Source organism: Thunnus thynnus, chromosome 24, assembly GCF_963924715.1.
Source record: "Thunnus thynnus chromosome 24, fThuThy2.1, whole genome shotgun sequence".
Lineage (NCBI taxonomy): Eukaryota > Metazoa > Chordata > Actinopteri > Scombriformes > Scombridae > Thunnus > Thunnus thynnus.
The window spans coordinates 5361796-5387688 of NC_089540.1; the positions used below are offsets into that span (position 1 = coordinate 5361796).

The window sequence follows — 25893 nt, forward strand, 5'->3', positions numbered from 1 at the left end:
GCAGTGGGTGTGTAGCCCCCAGCCAATGACAGCTCACAGGGTGTGAGGTCAGGACTCGTAGCGTAGCGAGCAGGTTACATCACTGTCTCCACTGCTCTCTCTCGCGCTCGCTCATTGAACCGGGGAGGAGGGACCAACTTAAATGCTGTGTTTACAAACACCTACCAACAAATCCTGCATAGTATACCTTTAATGATAAAAATACATTTTTCACGTGACTGTATGTTAACTAATCTATACTGCCTATACTAGCCAGGTCCCTCTTGTAAAAGAGATTATGTATCTCAACAAACTTTAAATAAATGTTTTTAAAAAGTACGATTCTTCATCATAGTAGCTCGTAGGAGTGGAGATGTTTAACAAAACCCTTTTTTTGAATCAAGCTGAATGAGAAGTTTTTCATTTTACTTTCCAACTGTCACTGCCACCGACGCAGTGAAAATCTTTGCCTTGAGCAAAACAAAGGGTTGGAACAGGAAGCCCAGGTATATTTTGTGAAATTTAAGGGTATTTAAATCTCTTCTTTTTCTTCTGTAGGCTGCTGGTGGACATGGTCCCGCGGGTCCGACAAACCAGGAACTACGAGCGCTTTGAGTGATGCACCGCAGCCGGACGGATCACAGAGGAAAATAGGGAGGAGAGGAGGGGTTGGGAGGGATGGAGGGGAGGGTGGGGGGGCTGACTGACAGGAGAGGGACGGGGATTTCTACAGCTTACAGTCCCCACAGTCTCTCAACAGACAGTCACACTCAGTCCTCGAGGTGCCAGCAGAAGCTTCGGTGTCTGTACATCCCTCCCATTCAAAGATTCGAACTGCACATAAAACTGGGCAACTTTTAAGTGTTTATGATTTTGGTGTACATATAATATCCTTATCTGTCTTCTAACAGTGGGGCAGTCTGTCCTGTCATGCCTCCATATTTAAACAAAAGGGTTAAAGAGATTGAGGGACTGAGAAGTGTGAAAGGGAGTTTAACCAACTTAAAAAGTTGTTGACTCAGTTGTAGAAGAGACAGAGACAAGCTTGGACTGTAGCGTACTGGAGATGTATGGACCCTGAGAGTCCATAACTCCATAAAAGCGACAGATATTTGTACAATACCTCAGTTACACCCCATCGCCCTGTCACATTACAAAGAGTTTATGTGTCCCATGGCTCTTAAAGGCCTTTGTTCAGCTGTGCTACAAAATGTTGCAGTGCGACAGGTCAAACTGATTGATGTAGCTGATGTAGCGGTGGAGTATTAAGGGTGTTTCATATATCAATACAGGATCCATTTGGCATAGAAACAGATGTATAAGCACACACGCATAGAGGCTCAGTAACATGTGATATGCTGTTTACATTATTTGTCTAGACTGTCGTGGGTGGGAGCAGGGAGCCAAGAGTGGGCACTGTTTCAGCAACCAGCTTACAGTCCCGGAGGATAAAAATCATCAGTTTTGGCATTCATTCGCACCAGAGAGTCATGACCTGACTCTGCCTCCAGCTCACTGAGAATGTATCGGAAGAGAAATGCTGGAAACTGGCTCTGTATAATTCAGGTTGTTTGTTCGTGAAGCTGACAAATTGACAAACCCAAGAACATTTTACATTCACAGCTTGCGCCATCTACTGACCAATAGAGGTAACAGCGACATAAATGTGAAATAATCTGAATGTGCATCTAATATTAACTACCTACATAACCTACATAGAAGCACTGCATGCAGTCTCATGACATGTGGAGAAAGAAAGATTTTAAATTGTTGAGAAAAAGATGAGTTCATTATTATCATTTGGGTCATGGAGCTTTGTCAGGCATCAAATTCGCAATATGAAACAACATCTTCCTACTAGAGCCACAAGCTGCAATAATCAATCAGAAGGGAAACCAGATCTCACACTTGGGACAGTTATCACATCAATGATTGATAAAACATCCTTAAAATGACTCTCTCTGATAATGTGACAATCATGTAGGTTTATGTTATGGACACCAGTTTTAATGATCTCAAATTTGTTTCTGAGAAATCATGTTTGGTCCATCATTTCGGGACAGCAGATAGCTCTAAAATACTACAATACCCACGGGCATCGGCCGCCGTTGTTACGGAACAGAAGCCAGTCTGGGGCAGGAATCAGAGTGATAGCATTTCCAAAATTGACCCAGAATCCAAAAGTGAAATGATTTGAGCTGCAGATTTCGTTTTCAGCTTCTTAACACTCTAATCTGTAGCTTCTGCCTGCCATTAGCTGCACATGTAACACAGTTTTAAGCTCACTGATTGGATGTTTCTTGCCAAAATGCTACTTGGAAGTTGATTTTTTTTTTTTAAACACAGTTGTTAATCTTTTGTAGTGATGTTTCAGTCAGGAGAGATCCATCATTCTGATCAAAGCTGTAGAAATACTTCAACTGTGAGACACTCATCACTGTCTTTGGGAAGAATGAATAGGACTTTTCCTTCACAACTCTACTGTATTCTATTGATCTTGACATATATTGATTGTCCGAGATGTGAGATTTGGCTCCTCTTTTGATTGGTTATTGCAGCCTGTGGCTTTGGTATAAAGATGTTGTTGTTTGTATTAATTTGATGCCAGACATGACAGTGTGAGGAAATGTAATTTTCTTTTGCATTATCTCCTTTTCTTTCGCACCTGTTTGCCAATACATATGATGAAATATTTCAATATTTACTGTGAAGGATTCCTCTTTTCAGCTATTTCAGTGGGCAGGTTAGAGGTGACAGAGGTAAGTAATCTGGCATGAATCCAGGACTGTCCATTCATAGCTCACTTAAGAGTGAGACCAAACTGTTCTGAGGTTTACACTGAAATCGGATGAACACTTAACTGTTGAAATGTCCATTGCTTACACAACGCCTGATCTCCGTTACTACAGATCACATTCTTGGCTCCACACCGGTGAAACTGGCCTCATCACACAGACTGCTGTGATTTTTTTGGACAACAATCAAGTCAATATTTATCTTTTAAATATTGGAGCATAAGTCAATATATGTGCTCTCTTATCTGGAGCTGCTGTTTGCTTTTGAGATTTCTTTTTAAATACCTAGCGCGCAGGCTCATTTTCCTTTGTTAAAGCGTTTGCTTAGATTTGAATATGTGTAAAAGCACAAAAGCGAGCGGTTACTGAAGCACAGCAGCTACTAAACTGCTCACATTGTCTTGAGAAGGAAGCTACGGTTTACTAAAGTAGATCAATCCTAAAAACTCATCACTCATCAAACTGCCACAGTGTTTCTTTCCATTTTTTCTTAACTCCAAAGCCTTAATCTTACTGCTCAGTGTTTGGTGAATGTAATTATCAGGTGGAGTTTCAGCTGGCAGGGGTTTGATTGTCATAGATTACAGGTGCGGGAGGATGTGCTCATCTTGCAGAGTGTTCATACGTTTTTCCTCAAGTCTGTGCTTGCTGCAGTGACTGTAACTGAATGTACACACTGTGCTGTGAGACTAGTTTATAACGGCGCATAAAATGTGTTACTGTGATGTTTTGGTTTTCACACATTTAAGGAGTTTAATTCAAATCATGCTATCTTTAGGTTGTGAGAACCATCAGTTTATGGAATTATATTTGTGCCTCAAATCTGTCACATTTTGAGCTCAGAATATGATTTTTTTTTGGGGGGGAAGCCTTGGACACAAATTCACAAATATAATTCCATATGAACTCAGTTTTGTATGACTATTGGATACATGTATACACACACACACACACACACTGCAGGACTCGAGCTGCTCCTTGGCCGTGCAGACTGTACTTTTCTGTGCCGGTGTAAATACTGAATCTGTATTGCTGTGATGTAAAACAAATGTTAAACCAGAGTCGGAGCCTTTTTGTCACAGAAAAAAGGTTTATTTAAAAATAAAGTTATATCCCTCTTACTCGTCAAGGACTGTGAAAACAAAAACAAAAAAAAAAACGTTTGTCATTGCGTTATTCACCTCTAGCTGCTTGGACCACAATCATCACCGCTCTGGTGTTTCAGACACTGGATGCTAACTGACAGCGTCAAACAAGGTCGAGATTGGAAAAACAAAGATTGATACATGTTGGTATAACTTGTTTTTTTGTCTTTATTTTACAACGGAGACATTCGATGCTGAGGTTAACGAAGACAGATATGGTGACGGCTCGGCGTTCCTGGCGAAAGGAACCAACAGAGCTGATTTCTCTTGAAAGCAAAACATTTGGTAATCTGAACGACAGCATGCTTGGAATAAGCTTGACTAACAGAAATTAAATAAGGCTTTTACTGCAACAAAACAGGTTTGACCGACTTCTCTTCTGAACGGCTGCTCACAGGGAAGGAACCAAACTGACTCTGGTCTCTGTTCTATTATGATGAGAGTTTGGAGGTTTCAAAAGGTTTCTCGCTATTTACTGGAAAAATAAATGAAGTCTGACTGTTTAGATTTTTAATTTGAGCTTAAATGAACCATTCAATGTGAAGACAAGCTTTAAAGCACAACTCTGGTGATTATTCTACATTTTTTCTTATTGTCATAACGTATCGTGTGAAAAGACAGAAACCAACAATGAACTATTAAAAACACATCACTGTTGCACTGGGTGACATGTTCCTTCATTATGATGAATGTGGGCACACTAGTTTATTTTAAATCAATCCCACATACACTGTCCTGCTGCTGTAAATACTCATATGTGTATTGATCCGCAGCTGGAAATAGTCCTTAAAAAATGCCTTATTCTCTCCTGTTTGAGTGACGTTTACTAAAAACTACAGTGCCCAGCTGCTTTAGGAAATTAATAAGCCTTAAAAAAAAGAAACTATATATTTGTGATCTGTTTTTAAAGTTAAACATCTTCAGTAGAAACATACGAGCTTGGGGCTGAGTGTCTGAAATTCACATTGTTGGTTTTAGTCTTTTCATGTTTTTTATTGACGTAATAAAAATGCAGTCTATCACCAGCTTTATGCTTTAAATGAAAGGATAATATCACTGTTATGTCTTTTTTACTGTATCTCTGCTAAAGCCTCTGAAGAGTCTGAACACACCCATGACTCAACTATTCTGGAGCAGTTTTTTTTTCTCAACTGCAGGAAGTCACATGCAGAAAATTAAGGGCACAAATTGCTGTAACTAATCAGTTTAAGGCAAGAAAAAAACAAAAAAACAAACAAAAAAAAAACATGTTGAGTTGTTCTGATAACTCCAAAACACCAGTTTATACACACGTTTCCTTTAACTGGAAAAAAGAAAGCAGGTTTTGTGTTTACATTGATGTTACAGAAATCAAATTACCGTTGGAAATGGCTGATAATCCCATTACTATAGAACATGTAATTCCACTGATAGACTTCTAGTGTGCAAACACGTGCTGCACTGACTAACTAACACTGGTATTATCCTTTCATGTGAGGCCAAAATCACTGATTTACTGTTAGATAGTTAACAGTGAATAGTTTGAATCCAAATCTGAACTCAACAGAATTTTCACTGATTTAAACTATATTAAATTAAAATATTTTTTAAAAATAAATAATCTGATTTCAATTCAACTGAAAAATAAAATCAGAAGAACTGATTTTTTTTTTCCTGATCTGTGGGGATAATTTGGGAACTGAAGGCTGTTATCACCAGTCTGACCTTAATCTGAACCCTGACACCACAGCAGAGACAGAACCAAACTTAACCATGAAAAGGCACATCATGTTCTTTGAAACACTCACTTGGCGGCAGATGACTGACCTGTTTTTAAAAAAGTTTAAAAAAAAACAACAAAAAAAAGACGACATAAAAACAGTCAGAGCTGACACAGTGAGAAGGTGGCGGTGGTGTAGCTGAGCGATGCCATTCGGTCTGAATTTACATGTGTGCAAACAGAAAAAAAAAAACATGGGAGCTTGGAAATAAAAGCACTGTGTATGAGGCTCCTGCTGGCTTTCATGAGGCACATTTATCCACTACTGTTCATCTTAAAGAGACAGTGATGAGAGGAAGAACAGATAAATGAAAAACACAATTCTTACATTTCCTCTTCTGCAGTTAAAACCTGTAAATAAGACCATTCAGGACTAAAAAATCAGTTTAAAAACAATCCTCATGCATAAGTTTAGCATTTTAAGGAATAAAATAATGAATCACATCGTAATGGTTTAAAAACATTTTCTTTAAAAACGCAGTCACAAAATAATCAGCTTATATATCAGATCCAGTTAAGAGTACGGAGCCATTTTTGTGGCTAAATTCTGTCATGTGACGGCACAATTTGAGAATAGAAAAAGATTTTTTGCAAAGAGAGAAATTATTATCATGCAAAGAATAATTAGTTTGAGCAAAGAAAAATCAATCCTGTGTTTACTTTATTTATTTGAGTGCTATTATCCACAAAAGTGCCCAATAATAACCTCTTTCACCTGATTTTATTCATTTGTCCTCTAAAATTCCCTACTTGGTGCGTTCCAAAACCTTTACACACTCGCTCAAACTAAATTATCCTTTGTTTGATGATGATTATTGCTTGCAAAAAATCTTTTTCTCTGCTCAAAATGCTCCAATGCGTGCTCAGAATTGAGGCACAAATATGATTCCATATTAGGGAATAACTGGGAATATTGTTCAAAACGTCTTTAGCTTTTTTGTTCTCTTTGGAAAGTTGTTTTTCCTTCACATCACTGCTTTCAGCTGAACAGAGGCAGACAAATCCTCCTCCTCTCGGTCAAAGACTTGAAGATAAACACGCTCATTTTTTTTAAAATGTTTTTTTTTTTCAAAATTACTCTCCATAAATAAAAATCTATAAAAGGAAAAAAAAAATAACAGAAAGACACCCCTCCTATAAATAAAAAACAAAGATTTCCAGCAAAAACACAGAGATAAAGATCTGTATACAAAATAAATAAAAAAGAAAAACTTTTAAACCCCATATGGACAATATACAGTGTTACTAATATCTTGTTAAACCTCTGCAAATAGATTAACGTAGTGCATTTTTTTTCCATTCACCACAAGAACTACGAATTTTATTTTTACCTTAATTTTTTTTCTTTGCAAACCTGCAGGCAAATGAAGTTCCTAACAATTATCCAAACAGAACGAGGAGATGCGAGGTTTTTGCGTTGTAGGAACGCTTTGTTGGCATGTTTTGTTGCGTACAGTTTATTTGTAAGGATGTATTGCTGTTGTCTTGGAGACGGGACATGTGTGTGTGGACCTGTGTTTTTGTATTTTTTTTTGTTTCATGGTTTACTTTGTGTACATAAAAACACAGACAAACATCTCGGTAAGGTTTTCATGTTTCTCTGCAGGCTGTGGAGTCTTTGGAAAACATGTTATTTTAGGCCTTGCTAGCCCGGGCTGCGATGTATCTAGATGTTATCACCTCTACCGACGACGGTCTATCATCTACGACGCAACGTCACGACATCCTACGACATGGCGACTCCGTACACGACAGCTTTAGCTACAGAGAACGACCCTCACCCTCCCTGATCCTCACCTCTCGGTGTGTGCGTAGTACCGGATGGTGTGCTGAAACAGTCAGACAAAAAAAAACGACTCTTTACTGGCCTTTAGTCTAGACACACACACACTCAACCTCTCTTTACAACTTCACATAAACTGTCCCTCATTTGAAACAAGTGTGCAACTTAAACAAATTAAAAATCAAGAGTCTTGTGACTGTTATTTAGCTTCCATGACCTTTTTAAGGGGGAATGATGCCCGCTTTTACGTCTGGAGTTTGTGTCAGGAAATGATAAAACTTCCAGAATAGAAATCTATATATCTACGTTACATGTCCGCTCTCGTCTCTTTCGTCCAGAAGAGAGGAACGAGTTGGTTACAGTGTAAAACTGGTTTTGTCTTTAGCCGCCGTCTGTTAGGCTGGGGACAACCCCCTGTGTGTGTTTGCGTATGTGTGTGTGTGTGTGTGTGTGTGTGTATATGTGTGTGTTTTCGGGATGTGGGCCTTCAGGCATGCCAGTCCAGTGCAAACCTACCTAAAGAATAAACAGTTTCAGATTTGATCAGGGGAGGTGGATGGAGGGGTTGGAGTGGAGAGGGCAGGGCAGGGAAGGGCGGGGGGTGGACGGGGTGGGGCGGCTGGCACGAGGGTCGTTTGAGTCTCCTTGGTCCCTTGTTGCCCCCGGTGAACATGGAGACAGACAGGCAGGCAGTCACTCATATGTGCTGCGGTACCACTGGCTGCCATTTATAAAAGTCTAAGACCACTCCCTTTGTTGATTCAAGTAATTTTACATCAATTCCAGGACTCCAAGCGCCACCGCTGGTGAATGAGGGTTGACGGATGCTCGGGTTGGCTGCGGGAGTGCTTCAGCTCCAGCAGCTGGGGGAAAACAATAAATACGATGAACGTTTTTTTCTGTCCCAAAAGCTTCCGACAAAGGAGTCCGGTGTGTGTTTGACTGCATGGAGTGTTTCGTCTATGTCTCTTAAACACACACACACACACACACACACACAGCTCCGACTTCATTTAAACTCCATCCAGCCACGCCCGAACCCAAACCTCTGTCAAGCCTCCCCCCCCTCCCTCCCTCCCTTGCTCCTGTTATCTGCCTGTGCGGTTGGTGCTATAGGCAGTTTTTGCAGAGCGCCACCTGGCCCTTCATGTAGTCGCGGCAGGGGCAGATGCGTCGCAGCGACTGGTGGGCCCCCGCGCAGCTGAACAGCAGCAGGTCGGACTGGAAGATGCAGTGGCGGCGGGTCTCGCTGTAGGCCGGGACCACCGTGTCGGCACTCGACTCCACCGTCTGACAGTCCACACCAAACCTGAAACACACACACACACACACACAGAGACAGATATTACTTTCATGTGATCATATTCTTTCTCTGTCCATAAAAGAAGACAGACAGAGAAGAAGAAGCTGGACACAGTCATGAGCTTTGACCCATTTATTCCAGTAAACAAACTGGGCCCTCTAGTGGTAATAACCTGACACTACACTTCCTGGCACTTCATCTAAATTCACCACCAACTGAGCACATGAATTCAAATCTGTGTTGTGCTGCCATCTGATGGCCGCTTTTAAAATAACAAGAGCTGGGTGTGTGTGTCTGGTATTTTATGTGTGTGTGTGTGTGAGTCCAACCTGGCCAGGTCTTTGTCCTTGTTGAGGTGTTGGAAGAAGGACGGTTCGCAGATGAGCTGCTCCTCCTGACACACCTGCTTACAGGAGCGTCCGGGCTCGGCCATTTTCACCTGCAGGGCGTTGAGGGGGGGCCACATCACCTGGCCGTGGCAGAAATCCTGACGACACAACATGACACGTCACAACGTCACACAACGGAAAAACAACACTACTACAACGAAAAATTAATCTGCTACTACAAAGTAAAACCTGACAAAAACTGAACATCTTTATAATCACATAGCAGAAAATGATCATAACAGATGCTCAAGATGATGTCATTTCTACTACTCTGGTGGTTTTTAACTGCTCAATAGTGATGATGATGATGATGATGATTATCTAGAGGAAGTACCTGATTCTCAATGAAGGCGTTGACTCTCTGCAGCATCCCCTCACAGGTGAACTCATAGGGCAGGTAGGGCTCAATCTGAACACACAAACACAAACAAGTGGTTACTCTAGTGATGTTGCTGGTGAAGTCACACACCTACAAAGCCAGTGTGTGTGTGTGTGTGTGTGTGTGTGTGTGTGTGTGTGTGTGTGTGTGTGCAGCGCCCTGGTGAAATTTTAGCCCGCTCTCTGCTCTTTGTACCACTGTCTTTCGCCTCCTGTCGACTTCCACAGGCTCTCATTTCCAGCTGAAGACTTCAAACAGGGCGGACCAACAACTGAAGCCTTTGTTGTTGCGATAAGTCATTCGCTGCTCGCTTCATGTCTTTGTGTACGGGGAGGAAGATGAGGAGGAGGAGGAGGAGGAGGAGGAGGAGAGGGAGGGTGCGCGAGCCAAGCCGGAGCCTGGTAGGCTGCGGCTCGCCACGGATCACAAAGCATATGAGGCTCCGCAAGGCTTGTCCCATAAACAAAGCCATTGTTCCGACCCGCTTGGCGGAGCACAACGCAACACGAGGTCCAGGACCCGGCCTTTAAATATGCATGGGCCCCGGACATCAAGACGCAATAGGATCTCTCTTTCTTTTCTTTGAGCTTTCTCTCATCCTCTGTGTCTGGATCGGTTTTCATTCGAGCTGTTTCTGTCAGTGAGGATAACCAGTTTAGATAATCGATTCATTGTTCACATCATATTTTGTAGCAGAGTGCCAGATTCTTAAATGTGAGGATTTGCTGCTTTTTTTTGTCTTATGTGATAGTAAACTGAATATCTTTTGGTTTCTGTGCTGGTTTCTGACATTTTATGGATAAAGTATTGAAACATTTGAAATACTGTGATGGTTTTATAGACCAAAAAATATATAAAATTAGAAATTAGAGGAAAAATGGCAACGTTTGATACAATTTTGATACAGTTTTTACACTTTCTTAGTTGTCTGATCAATCTAATCTCTTCAAAAAGACAGATTTTTAACATATAAACAAGGATATTTTGTTTGTTTGTCCCGTTGTTACCTTCTGGCTGAGGATGGAGCGGATGGCTCTCTCCACCTCTGCGGAGTTTTCGATATCCACCGTCCACACGTGGGGTTGACCGATGTAAACCTCAGCGTACGGATGCTGAGAAGTCAGCTGCAGACAGGAGAACATAAAGCGAGTAGAAGTTAGAACACAAACACACCTTTTAAACGTCATATCTGGAGCCAAAACATCAGTTAGTCTCCGCGTATCTGCCCTCCTCTCACCTCTCTCAGGGTGGGTTTGCCCTTGAAGAAGTCGGTGTTCTTGCTGCTCTTTGGCGGGTTGAATTTGGGGTTGAGGAAGGCGCAGCCGTTGGCGATGGCCTCCAGGGGGGCGGGACCCTCGTAAGGGAAGGACAGACCCACGAACAACTGCAGTGGAGAGAAAACATCAAGAGCAACTGAATCAATTAACATCCACATGCTGGTTTTAACCTGCAAAATCACTTTAAGCTAGAAGACACATTTAAGTTTGACAAACTCTGGATCTTTCACCTTCATTCAGTCTGTCTCCTTTCACTGCTTTTCCAAGAAATTTTCTTCACAATTTTTAGTTTCAATGGAAAAATGTCAACTGTGCTTTGGCCCCTAATTGACAGACTCTCTCTTTGTTAGTTTCTTCATGGGTTAAGGTACTAAAGTAACAAAGACTAGAAGCTGAGAACAGAAATTACTGCAAAATATGACTTGACATTTAAAAATCAAGATGAAGATACAGCTTGAACTAAAGATGAGAATAATCATAAATGACAGTATAACCTTGATTCTTTGTGTGCTGCCTAATCAAGACAGAATCCAACACCACCTCAGTGTGTGTTGTCACACTTGTTTTATAACAGCCAGCAGGCAGGAAGGAGGTGTCATGTGGGATCCCACTGTTTGCAGCTACTGAAGCAACCAGAATAACAAAGAAGCCGGCAGGGGTAGAAAAGTTCACCAGTCGTGTTGAGGAGTTTCAAACCTCCCCTGTTATCAGCACAAAATCCAGCCGAGACAGCACTTTTTCTTTCCGAACAAGGAGGGATAAACAAGCTGGATGATATGAAGCCATCGCTGTTATGTTTAGTCCTCCCACAGGCCAGAAGTAGTTTGGTGAAGAGGGAGTGCCTCAGGTATTTTTGAAATGGGAACAGTGTACCTCAGCAGCCCGATGAGACCTTGAAAAACAGTAACAGTGTACTGCAACTAAAGCTAAGATAACTTAAGCTGGATAAGACGACAAATCTAACACCATATATCACTAAATTACAAAAAACTTCACCCATTTTAGTCAACTGTTACTAATGTTTCTACCTTCTTTTTGGCTTGTGACCCTGTAAAACTAAGCAGTTTTACAGTCATCAGTTGCATGTCCTCCACTTGTGAGCAGCTCAAACAAGTGTGTGTTACTTGAATCATTTTTAGAATCCTTGAAGTAAAATTATCCAGTAATTGTAACAAAAGAAAGAAATTAGAGGAAAGTGAAAAAATGAGACTACTTTTGCGTGAAAAAAGAAAAGTGAAATGCTGCTTTTCTCTCCTTGAAATCATTTTGTGAGCTCATGCAAGGGTCATGACCCCCAGGTTGGAAACTACTCACTAGTGTGTTGATGTTGAACAACTGTCTGTACTGCAGCACTGGTTCATTTAAGTTTAGTTGCAGAGCACATATCAAAATGTTAAAAAGGAAATAGAGCATAAAACACTGAAATTAGAAACCATTCAAGAACAAATTTATATGACAAAACAGTGAAATAAATACAAAACGGGTCAAGTTTTAACTGCAAGGTGGAATGAGGAATATTTAAAGTTCAGTCAAAGGTGGAGAAAAATGTCTGTAACCTCTTTTAAAAGGTAGTTAAAGTGCATGCGTAGAGGGGTCTCTAATAACAAGTTTACTCCTCCAGATGGAAAGAGCAAATATTTGCGAGACGGTTGCAGCATGCCGCAACCAGAAGCAGCTTGTTCACAAGAGTGTGAGGCAGTTATCTAGAAACAGAGAGGGGAGGTGTGGTGGTGGTGGTGGTGGTGGGGTCGATCTGGGCTAGTGGCTCATCTAGTGGAGGGCTACAATGGCTAGTCTGTGTGTTTTTGTATTGGTCAGTGTGAGTGTGTGTGTTTGTGCCCATAAGAACAGAAGAGAAAGAGTCTTCAAGTCCTCATCTCGCTGCCGGACTGATGACGCTCACACGCGCTTTCTTTCACACACAATGTCGTTCTTTATCATGTTATATGTCTTTGTACACTTAAATAGAATCAGAGCAGGGCTGTGAGTTCATGCTGTATGTGCATTTAACACCTAGAGTATTTAAATGCCTGGTTAATGACAGACTTCTTCCAACAGGTGGCAGCAGAGCTCACTTCTTATTCGTCTCTGTGTGTATGTTGTGCTGTGTAGTGTGTGTGCATGCAAAAGGTCCTCAATGCTGAGAAACAGTCAACCACTATTTATAGGGAGTGAGGAGGGGAGGGGGGGATGAAGAGACACCAAGACAGAGACACAGAGAGAGAGAGAGAGAGAGAGAGAGAGAGCTGCTGTGGCTGAGAGAGAAAGAATCCACACAGACTGAAGGACTTAAAAGTAGAAATGAATAAACGATGCCCGCATCTCCTATGTGACCGGAATAGATTATTAAAGATCAGGATGAATAAATGTCACAAACATAAATAGAATTCCTCTTCAATCGTATTACAAACGCTGGTACAGAAGTTCTGACTGAAAGTACAAACAGTTCAGGACGGTAACTTGATTCCTTTAATAAATTTTATTGCATCAACACATCTCACAGAGAAGCATCGCTCTGCCTCGGGGCGCACAAAACATGAATGAGCCAAACTCGCAACCCTTATGCATGCTAGGGCCAGGTAGTCTCCATCAACCACAGCTTGAAGTTGGAGCCAATGCGGGAGTCTCTTAAAGTGCAATACCACCAAAAAAACAAAAAAAAAGCCTCGTTCTAATAGACTCCCATTTAAAAAGTGTCAACTTCTCTTATGAAATACTTCTTTTCCAACGAGTCATTATGCTTTTAATCTCTAAATTTGGGCCCTCTTATAAGTGTGCTGGTGGTCATTTTGGAAATGATTGCTCTGTTAATAAGATATAAAGATGAATAGTAGCTTTGATGTCTGCCGTGTGGGTGTTGACTGACAGCTGTGATTGACAGTTTGTCCCTCCCCCTCCCCCAAACCAATGGGTGACATCACGCCTTGCTACATCCATCTCTATATAAAGTCTATTGACTCAATCAGCTAAGTGTGTGTGAAGAGAGTAAACAAGGTGCCTCTGCCTCACATGTATTTTTAAGGAAGAAACTTATTCTGAAAACCACTGATATAAAGATATGATCTTTTTAAAATATCATAAATGTAATATTATTGGACGCTGCTGTAACTGCATAGGGTTTGGATGTGAATAATAATCTTCAGGCTGAATCCAGCAGGTCACACAGTTAATTTCTTCATGTCTGTTAGTTATTACCTGACAACAAACAGCTTAAAGGCACATTACCACCAAGAATTGGACTGGTGTTGTGCAGTGGACTGTGGTAAAGTAAGATAAGCATGCATCAAGTGTGAGTTAAAAGAATTGCTTGATAGCATTTTTTATGGTCTACTACCTCATGAACGTGCACTTAAATGTTCAAGTGTGGCTATTGGGACACACCAATTTCCTCTTGCAAGCAGTGCGTGGAGATAAATATGCCACATATAAAATGTAAGTACCAGATCTAATCAAGAGAGGGGATTAAAATCTTTCTACCTTAAATTGTACAATCAAATCTTTCCTCTGAATTAAAGTACGTCTGTATAGCACATGCGAAATTAAGCCCACAACCTGAGATACATGTGCTTGAATGAATGTACATGAATATACCACACTTGCATGTAAAATACTGCAGAATTTAAGCTTTTTTTTTTGGTGGAAACTCAATGATAGCAATGGAACTCAAATGTCCTGGTTATGAATATGATCCTTGTGTGATCGTGCAGTGTTTTTCATATCATTTCCTTAAAACCATCTCATATGTTAATGTTTCAATTCAGATACAGTTGCTCCAAAAAGTTTTTGCATTTATATCTCTGGCAGCTGTCGTTCAGACAAAGACGCTTTAGCAACAGAAAACCCACGAAAAAAAAGGTGTCGAGTTTATAACCAGAGGATTACATGCAAAGAAAAACCCCTGCTGTCTATACCTCCGTCTCACATGTAAATGTATTTACATTTGTGAGCTGGTGCATGGAGGAGAGTGATGTAAATCATGATAAAATAACAAAGAACTAGCTCGCTCTTGTGCCCCAACGAAAGGAGTCTCGTGGCTCTGCATCAACCCCGTGTGTTGCACCTCAAACACGGCGCTCGCTGGGTTTAATGACCCTGTGAGTTAATTGGACAGTTTGTTCTCAGTATTTCTAATTCCACCACCCGCCATGTGATGTGTGTGTTTTCCTCTATGCAGATTGTGGTGACAATATTAACATATGAGACAAATGAAAGAGCTCAAGTCGATGTGATAATTTTTAAACACGCACTTCCTCGTTTTACATACAAGTCTGTGGTTGATATATAAGTGGAGTGGGTGTGTGGAGGAGTGAGAAAGAGAAAGAAAATGAGAAACACATGGAAGACAAACCAGAAACAGACAGTTAGGCGTTAGTTAGGCAATTAAACTCTTAGTAAGACAGACATAGGAGATAGAAGAGAAGCAAAGTCAGAAAATCAGAATTTAATTTGGCCTTGGTCAGTCTGCAACTTGACACGAGTTTGTCACATTATTCACCTGACCAGGAGATCAAGCACTAGACGTCAATGGCAACATACTCGTTTTCACAGAAGCGCCTCCGCACGAGAAGTATTTTTACAGTACACTCAGTTGATAGTTAAACCCCACGAGGCCAATTAGCTCAGGCAGTCTGTTTGCAGGTACAGTAAGTGTGTTGTGTACGCAGCACGAGGAAAACTGTGCCTAAAACACCTCCTGTTTCCTTGTAAGCACTTAAACAACACTGCGGCTAAAATGTTCAGGTTATGTGGGATTTAATTGGCCGTTTCCCCGATGGGTTCTCCATGCAGAACCACATGTGCAGTAATGAGAAGATATGGAAATGTATATATCACAAAACTCTGATGTGAGTTAACCTGCCAGGCCATCAATCTACCATTGAATCCAGCAGCTCAAAATCCCTTCCATTCTTTGTACAGCGCTGTTTGGCATCAATTTTTGAGTGTTGTTTCCTTTAGACTATTTTTCCCCAACACTTTAATGATCTCCATAGCAGAATATACCTTTTCTCTGTCAATACCTTCAACATAACTGGTTCCTTGATGTTCACAGCAGGTTTGAGGTGCTCAGTACAGAGCTGGATTTGCAGTCTATGAATTTTTTTTTTTTTTTTTTGGCTAACGAAATACACAGAATCTTTTTAGAGGAGAAGGGGTTTAAATTTCAATCCATCTTTCTTCTATAACTGAATCATGATCTATGCACTTTCTATCCCTGCCCCAGCTCTTGTCTGATGTCTCTCTCCTCTCTCCGTCTGCATCTCCTCCCTCCCTGGTCTGATGGGAAAGCATCAGGTTTCAGAGGCTAAAGAAATCGAAGCTCTCCTCCACCTTATTCTCCTGAAAAGTATGAAAACTGGAGCCAAAAGACCAGACTCTGTCTGTCAATGCCAGCTCTAATGATGGATTTTACCCTCAGCAGACATTTCTGTCAGGTGTCTGAGGAGCATTTAATTTTAATTCCATTCCCTTATGTAATAGTTGTGGTAATGGACAGGTCCAAAAGAAAAGAAAATTGTTTTTCCCTATGTTGTGAGCATGGAAGAAAAGTAGGTCCCTTGACTTTTGCTAAATCCCTTCCCTGAACAGTGATTCATCAATCATAACTCCGCAACAATAACCAATCTTTGAATTTCTGTCAAGAGTTTTGAGGCTTGTGTCCTCCAAAGCCAAACACACGAGAACAAATCGGATAATGAACGGATCAAAGAGTGTGTTTATCTGCTCTAATGCAAGCTGGGTTACACTGACAAAAAGTCCAGTTCATGACAAGCACATCCACTGTGTAACATCTCCCCGTTGTGTGTGGAAGCTGGTCCTGGATGCTAACACAGTTGAAGCTAGCGTTAGCGGCTCTGTCCTGCTCGTTAATGGATTTGGCAAAGTTTACACGCCAGCAACTCCCGCTAATGTTACCAGATATAGAGTTAATTCTGATCCTAAAAGCCTTTTTCTAGGAAACATAGGATTTGAAAAATATAAAAAAGGATGTAAGCTAAGCAGCCTAACCGCCTACATTTTTCCTGATCATACTTAAAAGAAAATAGGACTAAGTAGCTCTACACACATGCAATACAAGAATACATTCTTTTTATTTCCATCTCTTCTACACGGATCATTAACTGTGCATGTTTGAATTATTGTTTTAAATCGAGTCAGGTGGAAACATGAAAAAGTCAACTGAAGACAGAGTTTTTGATCAACTTATGCAGCAAAAGTTGGCTCTATTAGCTAGCTAGCTAGCTGATAAAGTGTGCTAGTATCATTTTTCATTTGAGACGGCAAAATCAGAGGTTGTTGACTAGAAATGAGAAGCTGCTTGTCTACCATGTCTGAAATCAGGGACCCATTGTTTCAGAAGGTTGTTAATGAATTTCAAGTGGTAAATCTGCCACCGTTATCAGTGTTTACTGTTTACTTTTGTGTGTAAAATTGAAATTTGAAGTGAAGGGGTTATAATAGATGGTAAATCTAAAAGGCGGTTTGAGATATCATTACGCTTATCATGCCCACAAAACAAAGCCTGTTTTTGTTGAACAGCTGAACACACATTCTGTGAACATGTTAAGTGTGTGTTTAGCTGCTAACACGTGTTCATACATCACCACCTCTGTGCCCGCTCCACACAGCACAACCCGGTCTGGGCATAGTCTCTGTAGCTGTGTCCTTGTCTTTGTGACTGAAAGTGGTTTGAGTAGTGAGAGGAATGGACAAGTCATGACGTGAATGGAGAAGTGCTTCGGTGGACGGCTGGACCGAGGACAGGCTCGGAAACGACAGCCACTCGGCTCAAGGCTCTTTCAGAAGAGTGCACTCTCTTTTGCCATCCAAACATCTCTCTATTTACTTCTACTTCTTCTTCTGCTCTTTCAAAAAGCACATTTCTACATCTCTATCATATATTCTGAGTTACATTTTTAGCAGCGAAATGTGCTTAAAAGTTATGGCTGCAACTGAGACACATTTGAATTCAGGAGATTACCTTCACAGTGGGTCAGGCTTATAAATTTGAAATATCTGAGCAGTCCCACTTTTTCATTTTCTTTTAGGAAACTATTCATTTTAAAAAAGCTATTCAAAGTGCATGTCTCATCCATCTACTATTACTGGAATGTTTCATAGCCTTAGCACATTAAAAAAGGGCCATGGTTTGTGAAAAAGATATCACGTGTCCTTAATATTCTGCAGGTTAGCAGGGCCGCAGTCTTTTGGTCATTTAAAAAAAATGTCAAAGGGAAAAATGCTGAAGTTGGTTTGTGGCTTTCATCGGCATCTAATAAGCACCGTACTCTCACACTTGTTTCCTGCAGGGTTAGATTTTTTTTCCTTGTGAGACAGTTTACAAGCAGGCGGACTCACCTTGGTTTCTCGGAGGAGGAACTGCAGGTCTCGGCCGCTCAGGATGCCGTGGTTCTTCACGTAGCTCGGGAGGTGCACGGTGCTGGTGCCGTGCACGGTGCCGTGAACCTCCATGTAGCTGTGGATGATGTCCAGGTATTTCTTCTTGTCCTGTGACAAACATGGAGAGAAAATATTTTAATAAGAGAGGGCAACAAGCCAAAATCCTCCTGGAAACCACAGCTTTGATTCCCTTCATTTCAGACAGGACTGGTTGTATTACCAGGGTGATAATACTGACATGAACTGAAATTAATTTTGAGGAAAAAAAGATTATTTAGGTTAATCCAGAAAGTGGAAACACAGACTGTAGCATCCTGGATTTAACCATTTTGTTTTTTTTTCTTTGTGAGAGCGGATCAGTATCATTACTTTGTTACGTGGCCCGCTGAACTTTTGTTCAAGCTACCTGACTGACCATCTGGCTTCAATGGCTAAAAATAGCTTTGTATGAGGAGCATCAGTGCACACAATACCCTGCTATTGTTATGGAAGTCTACTTGATCCATGATGTCCTTGATCCAAAAGACAATAAAGCATTCAACGGATGCCAGTAAAACTAGTTTCCTTTATACTGAAATTCCTGACCAGCCTACTGCCACCACACAGGAATGCTGCCCTCGTGATCTGAAGTGGTCACGTTCGAAGGTGACAGCAGGAAAGGGAGAAATTTTAATCACTCCAATCCAGATAAGTTTACTTGTTATGTCTTAGTACTACTCAGCCTGTAAAAACAGATGTTTAATGTCTTCTGTAGCCAGGTGGAGCTGTCCAAATACTGAAAAAAATAACCCTGATGACGTCATAGTGATGTCATCAGGGTTATCTCTGCTTGAGCTTGAGACTTGTCATTTTTAACAAGCCTACATTACAAACAGGGGGCAGAAGAAAGATGAAAGACGTGGGTATTTACCCGGAAAACAGGATTTTAAAAAATGAAGCTGTCGATTTGCATTATGGGAAATGTAGGATCCAGTGTTTTTGGAGCTTGACCCCCAAAAAATGAAGAACTAAACTGATATCTCTACCTCTGCTGCATCAATGCTGACCATTCTTCTTTTAATACAACTCTTGTGTATCCCCCAAATTTGTAAGTTCCCCTTTAACAACTGATTATTTGTTAAACCTGTGTAAATGAATAAAAGCTGCCTACTCTCTGCCTAGGAATGCTTGAAGAATTCTTCTTGTCAATGAACAGTTTTCGTCTTCAAGGACACCTAAAGGTTCCCTGGACTTACTGTGTTCTTTTGTGTGTTTGGAGGACTGTGATTTTAGTCCAAGTGATTTAGTGTACAGCGTGTACTGACAAAGGATTACAACTGATGATTACAAGATGTTGCAAAATAGTGAAAGTGACTCATGGGCAAGTGTGGTTCAGCAGAAGATGTAGCAAGGAGAAAAAAAAAGTCTCTTAGCTGAAATATTGTTGGTCAACAGTTTCCTGGACTGACTGATTGGCAGATAATGTGTTTACTCTACACACGCTACATTTACTCTACATTATTCTTTATTGTTCATCTTTTTAGTAATCCCTGTCAGACTGCTCACAGAAGCCCAATAAGAGCTTCTTTTTAAAAATAAGTCATGTTAATCAGTTTGGATGGAAACATTACTTCGATAATAAAGTCCTTTGATCGTCTCCACGCAGCGATTGTTGTAGCGGGTCTTTGATTTTTAAAAACCAGGACGTGACTACTGTATAACCCAGCCAAATTTGCACACAAAATATCCCCCTGGTACCTCTCGCTGAACTGCCGTGCAACATTTGTCTTTTTCAGTTTGTCCTGTTCCCGCTAAAGCCCGAGCCATACGGGAGCGACGTGAAGTAAAGTTGACTGCTCTTAAAGCCGAGCCCCCTCAGGAAGGCTGTATAGATGAAAGCTGGGCCATTTTCTCCGTATTGACAGAATGCCTCAAAGGCGCATTCACTGATGTGCGCACACACACGCTCATATATGCTGGAATACTATTGATTACCAATACCGTCAACACTCACGGGGCAGCAAGGCCTCGTTGTTGTTAAAAGCTACCTGTTTCAAATTTACACACAAACCTAAGACTCCGACGCACCAGCCTGCCTTTGAAATCAGCTCTGCCTCCAGGACATTTCCCTACTCACACTGTGTGTGTGTGTGTGTGCGTGCGTATAAGTGTGTATATGTGTGTCTACCTCAGTGCTTCCTTTCGGAGCTTAAGTTTCAGGTAGCCGCTCGTCAGGATCCCTGGAGGCCTGGCTATCAGATGCCTCCAGCCAGCCTGCTGTAACTAAAGCAGGTTGGTGTGTGTGTTAGTGTAAGTGTGTGTTAGTGTGAGTGTAAGTGTGTGTGTGTGTTTGTGAGATGAAGTCCTAATTAGAAGGTGAAATCACTACCCTGTAATCTTTTCACTCAGGAGAGCTGAGCTAGGGTTTGTATGTGTGGAGGGCTTTATAAATGAAGGTTACCTGTAGGTATCTGAAGAGGCGCACTAACACACACACACACACACACACTTTAAAAAAGCTATAGTAGGTTGTGCATGAGATCAGAGGAAGCTGATGAAAAAGAAGCGTTGAGGCATTCAGACTTTAAAGTCTGTCTAAAAGTGAGGCTTAAAAACACAATAATTCCAATGCAGGCTGGTGATTCACGTACATTTTTTGAATAATTTAAGATATTTGTCGTACTTTTAAATTGCCTGATTGAGCTTTAGGCACAAAAGCTAACTCATGATTCACGCTCTGAATGGTTTGGTGGCATTCGACACAATATTTAAAATATATATATGTACATACAAATTCTGTGAACACTTTAAGGGGAGGTGGTTGTGGTGAAATCATCCGTAAGAGCGCAATATATGACATGACTATAACTGCCTGGAGAGGAAGGAAGGAAAAAAACACGACTAAAGGAAAGACATCAAAAAGTCTCCAAAGGCAGCAGGATGTGTGTGATGTGTGTTTATTGTGACCGCTTGAGTGGCTGTGTGTGTGTGTGTGTATGTGCGTGTGCATAAGAAGAAACATAAGACCGCCACGACCCTTCAAGGCAGTCGCCACACAAAGCTTCACGGTCAGAGGACATCGCTCGCCAGATGCTCTCCGGAGCATGGATGGATTCTCTCTCACATACAGACCCACTCGAGTTAGTATAAAAGGGTTAGTGTGTTTAAAAAGAACACCCTACAAACAGGTTGAAAGAAAAAAAATAATAAATTGCATTCTTGGCAAAGAGATTCAGAAGTGTTTACAAGGTGCGTTTTTAGATCCCTGTTGAACCACAACTCAGCATTTATTGCAGATTTTTCTTTTTCCTTTCCTTCTCGTAATGATATAATGTCAACTTTAATTTATAAGGCTCTTTCTATTGTCAGCAGACTGTGAAGTAGGAAGTTTATAACGCTAACAGGAGCAAAGACAGACTGATAAGATGACATGAAAGTTTTCCCTCCGTGTCCTTGTGCGATTCAGCAAGCCGAGAGTCTGCATACATCTGTGCCGTACGTGGCTGTATACGTCTCAGGGCGCATGCAATATGCAATCTGGAACCAGGGAGCGGATCGATGGAGGCAGCCTTGTACAGGAGCACATGCTTGGGGAGTTATAAAATAACTGCTTTAGCTGGAGAGGTTGATTGAAGCAGGAGAGAAAGAGGAGGAGGAGGAGAGTTTTATGACCTTGTAAATCAGAGGGAATTTGTAAACCCTGGCTGGGAGAGGAAACAGGAGAGGCGGCGGCTGCTTTCTGTCGGCGGAGGGACGGGTTGAGGGATGAGCGTCTGGGGAAGGAAGATGTACTGGCTGAGACGCAGCCTCTGAGGCTCGCAGCGAGGCAGTAAAGGCAAAGAAAAGTAATAAGTTGCAACATTTTCCTACAAATAAATGTCAGGTTTACTACGTGTTACCTGCTGATATACCAGAACGGCAATTCAATATGCTTTATATGCAGCTCATGAAAGCTTTTACATGTTTAGCAATAAAAAGCCTCTATTATCCAAAACAAGAGTAGGAGTCAATTGCCATGCTAGCGGTGCTTTGAGCTAAATGCTAACATTTGCTAATTAGCACAAAACGCAAGGAACAATTGAGGTTGATGGGGATGCATTGGTCAAATTAATAGTTAGACTTGCTAGATGAAAAGTCACCTGATCACCAAAGTCAGTGAGATTCATGTTTTGGGATCTGTTAACGTATGTGCATAATTTCACTGCAATCCATCCCATAGTTGTTATAGTTGATATTTAAATCTCAGTATCCATAGCATCATGCCAAAAGCAAGGCTAAAATGTTACTGATTGTTAAAGAAAAACTAGACCAATGTTACCAAAAGAACCAAAAGTAGACGAACCTGAACAAGTGGCATGAATGAATTAAAAAAAACAGGATGTTCTTGTGTATACAGTCTTACCAGAAACCTTATTTGTTAAAGCTAAGTGGGATAAGGAAGCAGATATCAGCCATTATTTCCTGTTAATATGTTAAGACATGTTCAAATCTACTGTTGACGGATGGAAGGTGTGTGTTTATGAGTCGGGTTACAGTTACTATCAGCTCTCTCTCTCCCTTGTCTGTGGTTTAGAAGGGGGGGATCAACAAGCTTGATACGTGTCTGTACAGACTGCTCCTCTCTTATTATTAAACTTCTCTATATGTTCGTGTAGCGGCAGAGCTCCGGGGCTGAGAGCAGATTTTTGATGTTTCGGAGCTTAATCTTGACAGGTAGCGGTGTCAAGACACTGGGGGGATGGAAACGATTAATCTTTTTTTATAGCTCATTTCAACTGAAACCGTCAACTTCTTCCTCTGCTTGAGAAACTATATTTGATACAAACACTTCTTCTTTGTAATCATTCTTTTTGATCTTTCTTTCATAGGAATTTTTATTGTATATTGATGCATATGTTGTTATTCTTTAAGTGATTTCCTGCACAGGATTCTTACAAACAAAGCATCATATGTGCAATAGTATATAAATATATAACTCCAGTAACCTCGAGAGGAGAGAAGAGCTTTTGCCTCATTAGACTGCAGAAGGGTGCACTTGGTTCGACTTACTCGACCCTCAAACTGCCTTCAATATCAAACATCAAACGCACCTCAGATCGTCTTCCTATCTGAAATTATTTCCGACTGACGCACTCTGGGGCCCCGAAAACTGGAAGCTTGTCGGTAGGGACAAAAAAAATTTACTTCGGCTGTTCTTCAAAGAAGGAGGGGAAAAAAAACCCAAAACCTTTTCCAGTCTCATATGCAAAGCTCATTATACACATATCTCTGCAGTGATACCATAGTGTCAAGTCAGTCAAATACAGTTCACTGTAAGGACACTTTAGTGATGACTGTGAGCTGCTCTTGCTGCTCCTGCAGAGCGTGACCTTTTGTCCCGATGGTTGACGTCTGTCTATATACAGAGGACATCTTTACTGATTAACTAAACATGAAGGGTGTAATGGAAAGCATCATGACGAACCTGGTTTATGCAAACATATGAAGTTCTTTTGAATATAATACAATGTCATGGTAATTAGTGGTATTTCTATCAACATAGCTAGCGTTTAATACTTTGTTTTCTAGTTTTAAAGTATCCATTCACTCCTGTTGTAAATATAACTCAGCTGCTACATGGAGGTTTAGTTTTCAGCTGCCTCTTTACCAGCATATACTATTACAACTACTATATGACTCATAAAGATAAAAAGATAACCGGACTGGCAGATGTAGTTATAAATAAGCAGCTTAACAGATAGATGTACTATAAAAGCCAATAGCAGCTTTGACAGATACTTTAGAAGTACCCAGTGGAACATGAGTGGTAAAATGGTATCCAGAAGTGTTTGGAGTGCAGTCAGGTGTTGTTATTTACTTCAATGCCCCGCTACGCCCCATTACACATAACGGGGTATAACCTATTGGAGTTTGGTGGCTGGCCAGAGCATGTATTTGTCTGTAGATACAGGCGGAAATGGTATGTGATTGCTGACAAGTCAGTCCCTGCTGTGTGTCTACGAGGGCTCCATAATCATCCGAGTGTAACAGACTGAGCACATATGTGAGGAAGCCTCCACTTGTGAGCCCGGTGCGAGAAAAATAAAAAAAACAAAAAAAAAAACACATAAGCAAGCAGCAGCTATGATATTCTAGTCTGTCCTGTAGCGATGGAAACACCTGTAACGTCACACGCTTCATTGGGTGCAATTAAATGCTTCACACCTCGTATAAAGAAGCTAATGGCACCCGGGGGGGGGGGGGGATCTTAACACGTTTCCATACATTCCTACTGCTTTCAGTGGAGCAAAACAAAACAGGTGCCATTGAGAATAGTCTATATTATTTTAAGGCTAATTATCACAAAATGTGCTTTTGGCTGAGAATCAATGAGGTCAATGTGGCATAAGCAGAGTCGGGCTTCTTGCTCAATTAAAATCCTAATTTCCTATTTTCACTGTAATGTTATTATTCTAACTATTGTAACCCCACTGTAACTAATATAAATGATCTCACTGTTTATTGTATTACTTTTCTGTTACATCCTCACATTTGGCAGATGCATCCTCTCTTCCCCTCGTAAAGCCAATTACCGCTGCTGTGAATGATCACAGGAGCAAACAGTGTTGATGTTCAAAGCTTTTGTCCTCCTTCTGCTCGATAAAATCAAAGCTGATGGAACAAAGTAAATTACGACCATCAAGTCCGACTCTTCTAGTCAGATTCTTTAAAATTGTTCATACTTTTTAAAAAAATATTCAACTTCTTTTTTTGCTGCTTTCAAATCGTAATGTTTTAACTGTATTCTTCGAATGAGAATTCAACTGCTTTTGGTGCTTATACTCTACATCAACCGACACTTTCACTGCTTTCGTTTCTTATTCTATAATAGACTTCATCTGCTTTTAATGAACTCCAACTGACACTCAAACAAAAGACTTCTTTGTCCCATAACTTCCACTGTTGATACACATTTTATTCCTGAGCTGCCTTCAGTGTCAACACTTCAGCCGACACTTCAACTGGCATCTTCTTTCGGTTTATACATCTGAATTTCTCTCAGAACCGACTCTACAACAATTGTCCCATCCAGCTCAGTTTACTCCTTACACTTACACACAAATGACAATTCACATCCTTTTAGTGCTCGAAGTTCAACTGAATCTTCAGCAGTTAACACTTAAATTGACACTTCAGCTTTTTTCAGCCTTTGTATTTTAACTGCCACTTCAACTTCTTTCATTATCTCATATATTTCCAGCAGGGAGCACATGTACATTTCCTTTAGAGAATGCACCCTCTTCTAGTAGTAATATACTGCAGATAAACTGGAAGCACAATATTTAACTCTACAAATTGCTGAGTTAAAAAACACCGCAGTAACAAATAAAATCTTTTGGAAACGTCTCGGGCCTAATTCAATGAAACATCCGAGACAGAAGGAGTCGATTTAATAACCGCAATAACATTTCCCACTCCAACCCACTTCTTTCCTCAAACGTCAAATTTAGGTTTCTACACTGGCACTCACGCCTGTTTAATGGCACGAGGGATTGCAACATCGGATCAGACGAGCGCAGTAAAAAAAAAAACGAAGGAAGGTTTAATGTTCGACCTGACTCGTGAAAAAGAGGGGGATGAAACACACTGTTGTCTGTTTATGAGCCTGTGTGAGTATGGGATGGTTGCCCTTCCTACTCTGCATATGCCAGCTCTGTGTGTGTGTGT

The 25893-nt window shown here is 40.9% G+C and overlaps 2 protein-coding genes across 7 annotated transcripts in view; one reads left to right on the plus strand and one right to left on the minus strand.

Moving 5' to 3' along the window:
- LOC137177342 (transmembrane protein 163a) overlaps positions 1-4366 on the plus strand; it is a 28526-nt gene extending 24160 nt beyond the window's left edge. Inside the window, exon 8 of the mRNA XM_067583549.1 lies at positions 538-4366. Coding sequence (XP_067439650.1) covers positions 538-598 — 61 coding nt within the window. The 3' untranslated portion in view covers positions 599-4366. The remainder of the gene's footprint in view (positions 1-537) is intronic.
- mgat5 (alpha-1,6-mannosylglycoprotein 6-beta-N-acetylglucosaminyltransferase) overlaps positions 4064-25893 on the minus strand; it is a 90630-nt gene continuing 68800 nt past the window's right edge. For all 6 annotated transcript variants that reach the window (XM_067583548.1, XM_067583546.1, XM_067583543.1 and 3 more), the window contains 6 exons: positions 18166-18315; positions 10770-10916; positions 10540-10656; positions 9488-9562; positions 9094-9251; positions 4064-8770 (listed from right to left, as the gene is read on the minus strand). In XM_067583548.1, the coding sequence (XP_067439649.1) occupies positions 8572-8770; positions 9094-9251; positions 9488-9562; positions 10540-10656; positions 10770-10916; positions 18166-18315 (846 nt within the window). In that variant the 3' untranslated portion in view covers positions 4064-8571. The remainder of the gene's footprint in view (positions 8771-9093; positions 9252-9487; positions 9563-10539; positions 10657-10769; positions 10917-18165; positions 18316-25893) is intronic.